Consider the following 13,273-nt stretch of genomic DNA (forward strand, 5'->3'; position numbering starts at 1 on the left):
ATAAAAACAGGTTGTATTGAATGGGGACGTTTCGGGGTATGAGCCCCTTCCTCAGCCCACTCCTACAGCAATGAACACATACAAAAGACACATTTTTATACTCACAAACCCACGGAGCCTCGCGCGCTGCTGGAGACACGGAGTCGCCGCCCGGAAGTCATCACGCAGCACTTCCGTCTCAGGGCGCCTGGCTAGCGTTGCTAGGCAACGTCTAGTTTGCGTTCCAGGAACCAGGAAGTAGGCTGCCGCTTGAAATTCGTGCTGGATCACTCACATTAGACCAGACAGAGCGGGCACCCGGGGCTGAAAAACATCAATAAACACGTTTAGACATAACAGCACACAAATGGAACATAACATATATCTAAAAAGGAGTCAATCTGCCGCTGTTGTGCAAATCAGGACACGGAGGGGGCAATGCCGATAGTGTGTCCGACCGCATAGAGCATAGATGATATTTTCGCTCATATGCCGCCCCGCCACACATCACGCAGTTTCCCTAACCGATTGCCATACATCTGCATCAATGCAGCAGCAGGTCATACTCCTTAGTGAGCAGGTGATACATAAAAAAATTACATAATTAAACCTTATCACACAGAGAAAAGATTGGAAACAATGGAATTACATGAGACTATTCCAATTAATCTTTTCATTCAAACCATTGGGAGAGATGGTATTCAAGCGAAAAATCCATTCGGATTCTTTAATTAATAGCTTTTTGGCTCTATTGCCACCTCTAAGTGAATCAGGGACACCATCGATGATAAAATGTTTGAAATCACCGATGGTGTGCCCCATGGCCTTAAAATGGCGAGCCACCGGCTGGTCAACCACCTTCCCTCGCAGAGAGAGGTTGATCGCTGACCGGTGGAGCGCCATCCTGTCGCGGAAGGGACGTATGGTTTGGCCTATGTAGAAAAGGCCACAGGGGCAAACTATGGCATATACCACGTGTGTGGTTTTACAGGTAAAGACAGATCTAATTTGAAACCTTTTTGAAGAATGGGGATGTTTAAAGTCTTTACAACTAACCATGTGTTTACACGTCTCACAGGACCAACAGCTATAGCAGCCTGGGGGTTTAACGTAAGTATTAGGTGGCTTGGGGATACCCATCCCAGTAACATCAGTTTTCACCAACCTATCTCTAAGGTTGGGTCCTCTGCGAAAGGCAGCCATTGGTCTGATGTTTTTGAAAACAGGGAGGTCAGGGTCAGTTTTTACAATAGGCCACAAAGCATTTGTAGCATGCCTAATGATGGGACTGGCAACCGAGAATGTAGTGGACCATGGGAGTATCGATGTAGTATCTCGTTGTTTTGGTCTTAGCAATTGAGATCTGGACATACTCATGACTTGCTGCTTTTGCTGAAGCAACACCGTAAGGTCATAGCCTCTGGCAATAAATTTCTCGATGAGGGCATCAAGTTTTACTTCAACCTTACCAGAGTCACTCATGATCCGTTTAATTCTGATCATTTGTGACAATGGCAGCCCTCTTTTAAGGGCAGGGGGATGATGGCTGGATGCCATCAGAAAGCTGTTGCGCTCCACATCCTTAAGATAAACGTCTGTATGAATAGTATTATTACAGATAGTTACACTTACATCTAAGAAGTTGGCCAAAGTGGCACTCCAAGTCGCTGTATATTTGATTGGGGATTCATTAGCATTAATATCAAGCAACAAAGCAGATAATGAATCTTCACCACCCGTCCACAAGACAAAGATATCGTCTATGTAGCGGGTGTATAGACGTAAGTGTTGGTTAACCTCTGGTTTATCAAAGAAAGTAGTTTGTTCCTGGCTAAACATAAATATATTAGCAAAGGATGGAGCCACCGCCGACCCCATGGCACATCCCCTTTGTTGCAAATAGTATGCCCCATCGTACAAAAAATAATTGCGCTTTAAAGTCAGCACAATTAGTTCCATGAATAAGTCATGGTCAAGCAAGGACGGGTCCAAATATTCAGTAATAAATGCCCTGACTGCCTCTATACCCCCATCGTGTGGGATGGAGGTATAGAGGCTACAGACATCTAAGCACACCATTAAGGTCCCCTCTGGTAATGTACCTATACCATCCAACAAATGAAGAAAACTAGTAGTGTCCTTCAGAAATGTACGTTTCAAGGGTAACAAAGGCTGCAATAGAAAGTCCAGCAGCTTAGCCACCGGCTGGTATAGAGAGTCCCGGGCCGCTATAATGGGTCGTCCTGGAGGGTGTGCTGCATTCTTGTGGACTTTGGGCAATGAGTATAGAACAGGGACAACTGGCCATTCATTGTACAGGGATTTCAGTAATTTGGGCGAAATTTTACCATCCCTCATAGCGGTATTCAAGATGTCATGTAATTCACGCTTATATAGGGATGTCGGGTCATTGGGCAATTTTTTATATACCGCCGTCTCGGCCAGCTGACTATATAATTCTTGACGGTAGTCTGTCAAGTTCTGGACCACAATAGCTCCGCCCTTGTCGGCGGGCCTAATGATGATATCTTCGTATGTGCCCAGTTGACTAAGGGCTTGAGACTCGGCTGGTGACAAATTTTTCTTAAATTTTGCTGGTGCCCCTGTGTATTTAGTGACCGAATCGTCCAACAATCTCCCATAAGTACGCAGGGCCGCATTGTTTGAAACAGGATCAAAAGTTGATGTAGGGTAACTCATCATAAATTTGTCCAAAGGACCCACAGACATAGCATCAGGTTTGGTCTGAAAATGCTCTTTCAGGCGCAGTTTGCGCATCAACTTATGTTGATCACACTTCCAACTAAAGGGATCGTGGAGGTTGGTGGGAACAAAAGTCAATCCTTTACTTAAAACATTCAATTCAGTGTCAGTCAACTTACGGTTAGACAAATTCATTATAGCGGTCTCTTGTCGACAGCTCTGGATGGATTTCGCCTTATTTCGTTTATTCTGGCGCCCCCTACGGGTGGGCGCCTTCTGTTGGTATTTCCAGATGTCCCGGAAGCCTGGCCTAAAGGGACATCCTGGGAGCTGATGGCATCATCCGAGTCAGAAATCATGAAATCGCTGTCGTTGTTCGCTGCAGCAGTATCACGTTGTGACCGATTCTTCTGGCCTCTTTTGGTCCAAGGGCGACGTCTCATCTCGTCTCGTGGTTGGCGTTGGTTTGTACCTGCTAGCCAACCATACACCCTATTTTCCTCGTAGTCGGCTTCAACGGTACGCTGCTTGTTGAATTTGAATTTGAGTAAATCGTTTTTATAAGTGAGACATTGAAGTTCAAGCTTCTCAATCCATGCTGCATTTGCGGGATCACATAGCATGGAGTTATGTTCCTTTAAAAGCTCTCCAATTTTGTTCTTAGTGACCTGTAGTTCCCGACCGGCCTCCTCGATCACTAGGACCATGAGGTCTAGTGAACAATGATTAAGAATCCCGATCCATTTCTTGACAAAATCGGGATTATGTCTCCCAATGGTCGGGGTGTTGCGCACTCTGAATCCCCTCGGAATGTGCTTACTCCGGAAATAATCGGACAGTGATGTCCCATGGAGGAGAAAGTCTGTTTCACGTCTTCTCAGGCGGAACAGCTGATGGTAAATCTCTTCCATGTTAAATGAGGGATTTGCTGTAGTATCATCGTGTGCAAACAGAATGTTTCCAATTTCGACTGTGGAAAACGTGAAAGTATCACATGCAGGAATATTAAGAGTACGACAGCCAGCCATATCGTTAGTCACAGTTCCACTAGCATTATCCACATTATTGTGTGCTGTTATGTCTAAACGTGTTTATTGATGTTTTTCAGCCCCGGGTGCCCGCTCTGTCTGGTCTAATGTGAGTGATCCAGCACGAATTTCAAGCGGCAGCCTACTTCCTGGTTCCTGGAACGCAAACTAGACGTTGCCTAGCAACGCTAGCCAGGCGCCCTGAGACGGAAGTGCTGCGTGATGACTTCCGGGCGGCGACTCCGTGTCTCCAGCAGCGCGCGAGGCTCCGTGGGTTTGTGAGTATAAAAATGTGTCTTTTGTATGTGTTCATTGCTGTAGGAGTGGGCTGAGGAAGGGGCTCATACCCCGAAACGTCCCCATTCAATACAACCTGTTTTTATTTGCATGAAACCGTCTCCTGAGTGCCATTTGTCCGAGAGGATTTGGATTGGTGTTTATCTCATTAGAGGCACCGGGGGCAAGTTGTGATTTATCTACTTGGAGTGCCGGCAGATATTGGACTTTATTTGTTGTGCTGGTTTCTACCAGCATCGGTTGCAAGGCACCCCTTATATAAAATTCAGCTATACTTGCATTATTGTTGGCTTGAAGACCTACAGGACCTTTTTATACGACCTGCCGTAAGTTGAACTGGCCGTTACATTATACCACCACCATGGATAATGCTAGTGGAACTGTGACTAACGATATGGCTGGCTGTCGTACTCTTAATATTCCTGCATGTGATACTTTCACGTTTTCCACAGTCGAAATTGGAAACATTCTGTTTGCACACGATGATACTACAGCAAATCCCTCATTTAACATGGAAGAGATTTACCATCAGCTGTTCCGCCTGAGAAGACGTGAAACAGACTTTCTCCTCCATGGGACATCACTGTCCGATTATTTCCGGAGTAAGCACATTCCGAGGGGATTCAGAGTGCGCAACACCCCGACCATTGGGAGACATAATCCCGATTTTGTCAAGAAATGGATCGGGATTCTTAATCATTGTTCACTAGACCTCATGGTCCTAGTGATCGAGGAGGCCGGTCGGGAACTACAGGTCACTAAGAACAAAATTGGAGAGCTTTTAAAGGAACATAACTCCATGCTATGTGATCCCGCAAATGCAGCATGGATTGAGAAGCTTGAACTTCAATGTCTCACTTATAAAAACGATTTACTCAAATTCAAATTCAACAAGCAGCGTACCGTTGAAGCCGACTACGAGGAAAATAGGGTGTATGGTTGGCTAGCAGGTACAAACCAACGCCAACCACGAGACGAGATGAGACGTCGCCCTTGGACCAAAAGAGGCCAGAAGAATCGGTCACAACGTGATACTGCTGCAGCGAACAACGACAGCGATTTCATGATTTCTGACTCGGATGATGCCATCAGCTCCCAGGATGTCCCTTTAGGCCAGGCTTCCGGGACATCTGGAAATACCAACAGAAGGCGCCCACCCGTAGGGGGCGCCAGAATAAACGAAATAAGGCGAAATCCATCCAGAGCTGTCGACAAGAGACCGCTATAATGAATTTGTCTAACCGTAAGTTGACTGACACTGAATTGAATGTTTTAAGTAAAGGATTGACTTTTGTTCCCACCAACCTCCACGATCCCTTTAGTTGGAAGTGTGATCAACATAAGTTGATGCGCAAACTGCGCCTGAAAGAGCATTTTCAGACCAAACCTGATGCTATGTCTGTGGGTCCTTTGGACAAATTTATGATGAGTTACCCTACATCAACTTTTGATCCTGTTTCAAACAATGCGGCCCTGCGTACTTATGGGAGATTGTTGGACGATTCGGTCACTAAATACACAGGGGCACCAGCAAAATTTAAGAAAAATTTGTCACCAGCCGAGTCTCAAGCCCTTAGTCAACTGGGCACATACGAAGATATCATCATTAGGCCCGCCGACAAGGGCGGAGCTATTGTGGTCCAGAACTTGACAGACTACCGTCAAGAATTATATAGTCAGCTGGCCGAGACGGCGGTATATAAAAAATTGCCCAATGACCCGACATCCCTATATAAGCGTGAATTACATGACATCTTGAATACCGCTATGAGGGATGGTAAAATTTCGCCCAAATTACTGAAATCCCTGTACAATGAATGGCCAGTTGTCCCTGTTCTATACTCATTGCCCAAAGTCCACAAGAATGCAGCACACCCTCCAGGACGACCCATTATAGCGGCCCGGGACTCTCTATACCAGCCGGTGGCTAAGCTGCTGGACTTTCTATTGCAGCCTTTGTTACCCTTGAAACGTACATTTCTGAAGGACACTACTAGTTTTCTTCATTTGTTGGATGGTATAGGTACATTACCAGAGGGGACCTTAATGGTGTGCTTAGATGTCTGTAGCCTCTATACCTCCATCCCACACGATGGGGGTATAGAGGCAGTCAGGGCATTTATTACTGAATATTTGGACCCGTCCTTGCTTGACCATGACTTATTCATGGAACTAATTGTGCTGACTTTAAAGCGCAATTATTTTTTGTACGATGGGGCATACTATTTGCAACAAAGGGGATGTGCCATGGGGTCGGCGGTGGCTCCATCCTTTGCTAATATATTTATGTTTAGCCAGGAACAAACTACTTTCTTTGATAAACCAGAGGTTAACCAACACTTACGTCTATACACCCGCTACATAGACGATATCTTTGTCTTGTGGACGGGTGGTGAAGATTCATTATCTGCTTTGTTGCTTGATATTAATGCTAATGAATCCCCAATCAAATATACAGCGACTTGGAGTGCCACTTTGGCCAACTTCTTAGATGTAAGTGTAACTATCTGTAATAATACTATTCATACAGACGTTTATCTTAAGGATGTGGAGCGCAACAGCTTTCTGATGGCATCCAGCCATCATCCCCCTGCCCTTAAAAGAGGGCTGCCATTGTCACAAATGATCAGAATTAAACGGATCATGAGTGACTCTGGTAAGGTTGAAGTAAAACTTGATGCCCTCATCGAGAAATTTATTGCCAGAGGCTATGACCTTACGGTGTTGCTTCAGCAAAAGCAGCAAGTCATGAGTATGTCCAGATCTCAATTGCTAAGACCAAAACAACGAGATACTACATCGATACTCCCATGGTCCACTACATTCTCGGTTGCCAGTCCCATCATTAGGCATGCTACAAATGCTTTGTGGCCTATTGTAAAAACTGACCCTGACCTCCCTGTTTTCAAAAACATCAGACCAATGGCTGCCTTTCGCAGAGGACCCAACCTTAGAGATAGGTTGGTGAAAACTGATGTTACTGGGATGGGTATCCCCAAGCCACCTAATACTTACGTTAAACCCCCAGGCTGCTATAGCTGTTGGTCCTGTGAGACGTGTAAACACATGGTTAGTTGTAAAGACTTTAAACATCCCCATTCTTCAAAAAGGTTTCAAATTAGATCTGTCTTTACCTGTAAAACCACACACGTGGTATATGCCATAGTTTGCCCCTGTGGCCTTTTCTACATAGGCCAAACCATACGTCCCTTCCGCGACAGGATGGCGCTCCACCGGTCAGCGATCAACCTCTCTCTGCGAGGGAAGGTGGTTGACCAGCCGGTGGCTCGCCATTTTAAGGCCATGGGGCACACCATCGGTGATTTCAAACATTTTATCATCGATGGTGTCCCTGATTCACTTAGAGGTGGCAATAGAGCCAAAAAGCTATTAATTAAAGAATCCGAATGGATTTTTCGCTTGAATACCATCTCTCCCAATGGTTTGAATGAAAAGATTAATTGGAATAGTCTCATGTAATTCCATTGTTTCCAATCTTTTCTCTGTGTGATAAGGTTTAATTATGTAATTTTTTTATGTATCACCTGCTCACTAAGGAGTATGACCTGCTGCTGCATTGATGCAGATGTATGGCAATCGGTTAGGGAAACTGCGTGATGTGTGGCGGGGCGGCATATGAGCGAAAATATCATCTATGCTCTATGCGGTCGGACACACTATCGGCATTGCCCCCTCCGTGTCCTGATTTGCACAACAGCGGCAGATTGACTCCTTTTTAGATATATGTTATGTTCCATTTGTGTGCTGTTATGTCTAAACGTGTTTATTGATGTTTTTCAGCCCCGGGTGCCCGCTCTGTCTGGTCTAATGTGAGTGATCCAGCACGAATTTCAAGCGGCAGCCTACTTCCTGGTTCCTGGAACGCAAACTAGACGTTGCCTAGCAACGCTAGCCAGGCGCCCTGAGACGGAAGTGCTGCGTGATGACTTCCGGGCGGCGACTCCGTGTCTCCAGCAGCGCGCGAGGCTCCGTGGGTTTGTGAGTATAAAAATGTGTCTTTTGTATGTGTTCATTGCTGTAGGAGTGGGCTGAGGAAGGGGCTCATACCCCGAAACGTCCCCATTCAATACAACCTGTTTTTATTTGCATGAAACCGTCTCCTGAGTGCCATTTGTCCGAGAGGATTTGGATTGGTGTTTATCTCATTAGAGGCACCGGGGGCAAGTTGTGATTTATCTACTTGGAGTGCCGGCAGATATTGGACTTTATATATATATATATATATATATATATATATATATATATATATATATATATATATAGTTTAAAAAACTGCAGTCATTGGAGTGGTATTGCACAGTAGATTTCCCTTGCTGTGCGAGGACTTATGGACAAGCCTCTCCCCATATTATACCGCTTTTTCCCCATTCTCCATTGGAGTTGGAGCCAGCTAATTTAAAATCTGGTTGGTTGAGGAACCTTAGAGGAACCAGATCTACCGTTGCATTTTAATTTGAAGCATTCTTTATCGAGTCTGTTTTACACCCCTGATGAAGTCCGAGTGACAAAACGCGGCAGGTTATTGTGATGACTGCTATCTGACTCTACATTAATTATTGGATGAAATAATGCTCTAATTCTGCACGAGGAGGCGCACTGTAAATTCCCGGTACTTGTGAGTTATCCGGGCTGCCGATTTTGTCCTTAAGTTTGGTTAACTTAAGGACACCCGACCGACGCGATGCCCACGATTTAGCTCCAAATCGGGGGCATCGCGTCGGTCGTGGCCGTTATAAGGGGCCACGACGCGATGCCCACGATTTCCCATAGACAGTAATGTTAAAAGACACGATGGACCCGATTTCCCATAGACAGTAATGTTAAAAGACGCGATGGACCCGATTTCCCATAGACAGCAATGTTAAAATAAAATTACAATGTGAAATTGGGCAATATGTTTTTAAAAAAAATGTTTCATGGCCCCCCACCACCGTTAACGCCACCCCGCTATTGACGCCAGCCCGAAGCGTGGCGAGCGCAGCGGTACGCGTCCTCCGACCTTTTCATGCCCTACTATCCACTAGGGCGTGGAGTGAGAATAGAATAGTGTGGCGAGCGCAGCGAGCCACCGAGCCCGAAGCGTGGCGAGCGGACGCGGACACCTGTGAAGCCCGCAAGGGCACGCGGATACCTGTGAAGGTGTCCGCGTCCCCTCGCGGGGCTCGGTGGCTCGCTGCGTCGCCACACTATTCTATTCTCACTCCACGCCCTAGTGGATAGTAGGGCATGAAAAGGTCAGAGGATGCGTACCGCCGCCCCTCGCGGCCTCGCTGCGCTCGCCACGCTTCGGGTTGGCGTCAATAGCGGGGTGGCGTTAACGGTGGTGGGGGGCCATGAAACATTTTTTTTAAAAACATATTGGCCAATTTCACATTGTAATTTTATTTTAACATTGCTGTCTATGGGAAATCGGGTCCATCGCGTCTTTTAACATTACTGTCTATGGGAAATCGTGTCGGAAATCGGGTCCATCGTGTCTTTTAACATTACTGTCTATAGGAAATCGTGGGCATCGCGTCGCGGCTCCTTATAACGGCCACGACCGACGCGATGCCCACGATTTTGGGCGCGATGAAAAAATCGGCAGCCCGGATAACTCACAAGTACCAAATTCCCTTTGTGTATTCTGTTCTCTCTTCCCCCACTAACAGGGGGGACTTATAGAGTTGCTGCCACAGACACGTTTCCTGGCGCAGTAAAAGGGTTTTATATTTATTTATATATATATATATATATATATATATATATATATATATATATATATATATATATATATATAAAATAAGCCTGCTCGAAGCAAATGCTTTGAAAGCTAGTCTGCTTCTGTGTTTGTGCGTGTGAGAAAGATGTAGTTTCACTCTCTGCCAGCAGATGGCAGTGTTTTGGAGATTCACGGACCCTAGACATAGATATATATATATATATATATATATATATATATCTATATATATATATATATATATATATATATAGATATCTATATATATATATATAGATATCTATATATATATATATATATATATATATATATATATATATATATAAATTATACATACCATATTATACTTGTAATTTTAGTTTTTTTACTAGATTTGTAGTTTCTTTCCCTGATTCAACACCGTTTGTATATTGGTTCTAAACTGCTGTATTGGATTCCCTGCTATACGTGGAGAGAAGTGCTGATGGTCAACAGCTGTAGTCCCTACTGTATGCACACCCACAGAAGTTGGATGCACACTTTATCTCAATCGTATTTTTTAACCACACATGCGTGGAAGAGACCCCTGTGGTTGAGCACCCCTGTGGTTGAAGTTGGATCTGTTTTTATTCACTTGAACAAAGTGTAATTGAATTTGTAATCTGCATCGAATTTTGTACAAACTTATTTTTATTGATACTTTGTCGTTATAAAGAAAATTAGAATAAATACAAATTTTATGTACCCAATGTATGATCATTTATGAACAAAAGTGGTGTAATAGACAGAGCGCACATCTATCTCTCCTTCCTTCCATATATGTATGTATGTGTGTGTGTGTGTGTGTGTGTGTATATATATATATATATATATATATATATATGTGTGTGTGTGTGTGTGTGTGTGTATATATATATATATGTGTGTGTGTGTGTGTGTGTGTGTGTGTGTGTATATATATATATATATATATATATATATATATATACACAGAAACATAACAACAGAGGAGCGCTCCATAGTGTAAAACTGATTTTTTAATAAGCATAAAATTGCTCCGGTGCAGTCTAGGTGGACTCGTACCAGAAATAAAACAGGTGTGGGCTGGTAGACTGCACTGGAGCAATTTTATGCTTATTAAAAAATCAGTTTTACACTATGGAGCGCTCCTCTGTTGTTATGTTTCTGCAGATTGTTGTTTGATTCCTGGGGTCCTGGAATCTTGCGGAGTGAGCTGCAGTCCGGATTGGGACTTAGTGTACCTTTGAAAAGGGTTGGCCTTAACCCATTGCTAGCTGGCTGTGAGGATCGCAAACTAGCGCTGGATTGATACACCTGTGCATTTTCCATATATATATATATATGTATGTATGTATGTATGTATGTATATATATATGATGCCGTTCAGCCTGGCACTCTTCCTCACTGGAAACATACCATGGTGCCCTCCGGCGGTGATTGCAGGGTACAGCTTACAGACAAGCAGTGGCACTCGACAGGAGTTTTCTAATAGTGTCAAAACAGTGGTTTAGGGATCAATAAACCACTGTTTTGACACTATTTGAAAACTCCTGTCGAGTGCCACTGCTTGTCTGTAAGCTGTACCATATATATATATATATCTCATATTATACTTGTAATTTTAAGTTTTCTTTATTTATTTATTTTTACTAGATTTGTAGTTTCTTTCCCTGATTCAACACTGCTTGTATATTGGTTCTAAACTGCTGTATTGGATTCCCTGCTATACGTGGAGAGAAGTGCTGATGGTCAACAGCTGTAGTCCCTACTGTATGAAAATTATTTTACTGTTGTATTGGAAAAATATCAAATTTAATCAGATTAAAAAGTGTCAGACATCTTTAATGCATTTAAAGCAATTTTTTTGGGGGTGGTTGGGATTAAGCTATACCATAAAGGAGGAGGATACTTTGAAAACTGCTTTGAGCTCTCCCATAGGAATGCTTTAATAACAAATCTGTCTTTTCCATTCTGTTGTCTAGATCACAGACACAAAACTTGCTGTTAAACAAAAAGGTTTTGAGAAGCTCCCATTCCCTACATATTTCGCTGATGGAGATGAAGAGTTGCCAGAAGACCTTTACGATGAAGATATGTTCCAGTTCAATGAGCCCTCTGTTACATACACTTAGTTTTTCTGCCACCACCATTCATAAAGGCGTTGTCACTTACAGTAATTTAAGTGTACCATGTTCCTAGCATGGTAGGCTGCTGCAGTTATAACAAGCTTCCTTATTAGGTGCATGGAGAATGATTTCCACATTGCAGTCTGCAGTATAATTGTATGGATCTTGTAGATCCCCGATACCTATTGACAACAAAGTATGGAAGCTTTTGCTTTTTCAATGATCTTATATAATAAAGACTATTCGATATTGGTTTGTGTTTTTCACTATTAAACTATAAAATAAGTGCTAAAATTAAACAAATGGTTTATTTACTATCTGTACTAAAACTTTATAATCAGATGGTTGCTTTTCATGCACAAGACAATTACAATGTTGCTGAGTTGTTTAGATCAATTGAAGTAATGTCTGTCTTTATGCCAATAACATAACGATAAAGGTAACATTACACAATAGAATCTACTTTATAACAATCATATCAGTAAATGGTGTCAAGATCTACTAGACTTATATGAGAAACTGGTAAGCCCACTCGAAGAAAGTTCTTTGAAAGCTAATAGATGTAGTTTCACTTGTTGTCAACAGATGACCGTTTCGGAGCCACACAGACACTAGACCTATATATGACTACATTTTCCCCATCTAAGATAACTTACTGAAATGTACTTTTTTAGAGACAAAATTATTCTACCTCAGGGATGGGGAACCTTCGGTCCGCCAGCTGTTGTTGAACTACACATCCCAGCATGCCCTGCAACAGTTTTAGTATGGCCAAATAGTAAAACTGTAGCAGGGCATGCTGGGATGTGCAATTCAATAACAGCTGGAGGGCCGACTGTTCCCCATCCCTGTTCTAACTGAATACAAATGCTACTCCCACTTTATGGCCACATAGTACTGTATTTGTCTGGTTTCTGTAAGAAAGGTCTCGCATCTGGCATCACAGCTGCATCCTCTAAAGCTGGGTACACACCTTGTTAATGGATCGGCTGATCCGCCGAATGATCTAATGATTGATAAGTGCATGCACATTTACAAATCATTGTCCTGATGTGTCTTGCCTGACATCACAACTGGGTGCCTTTTATGTAGCTATAGATATATTGGCCATTGGCTATGCTGCAGGCCTGATGTGATCGGTCTGTTAACAACATCTGTCACAGACATATCAGGGGTTCATACTCTCCGACGTGTTTGCAATAGATCGGCCGTATGACTGAACAGTATATGTATCGCTCCAGGCGTACCCAGCTTTAGGATAACTTCAATACCCATTGCCTCGGATGCCAGTCAAATTAAACTTGTGTTAGTAAACGCTATTGCCTCAGAAACCAGATATTGTAAAGTTTTGTGCAGTTGAGTCTATAATCAGCAGGATTACAGCAGTATAATGCAGCGGC

At 43.4% G+C, this 13,273-nt stretch overlaps 1 protein-coding gene across 2 annotated transcripts in view; it reads left to right on the plus strand.

Moving 5' to 3' along the window:
- Positions 1-12,124, plus strand: part of MRPL3 (mitochondrial ribosomal protein L3) — a 109,534-nt gene extending 97,410 nt beyond the window's left edge. For both annotated transcript variants that reach the window (XM_083188601.1, XM_083188602.1), the window contains exon 10: positions 11,730-12,124. In XM_083188601.1, coding sequence (XP_083044727.1) covers positions 11,730-11,879 — 150 coding nt within the window. In that variant the 3' untranslated portion in view covers positions 11,880-12,124. The remainder of the gene's footprint in view (positions 1-11,729) is intronic.
- Positions 12,125-13,273: the final 1,149 nt, after the last annotated feature.

This window comes from Crinia signifera, chromosome 5 (genome assembly GCF_055691185.1).
Source record: "Crinia signifera chromosome 5, ASM5569118v1, whole genome shotgun sequence".
In the NCBI taxonomy this organism is placed as follows: domain Eukaryota; kingdom Metazoa; phylum Chordata; class Amphibia; order Anura; family Myobatrachidae; genus Crinia; species Crinia signifera.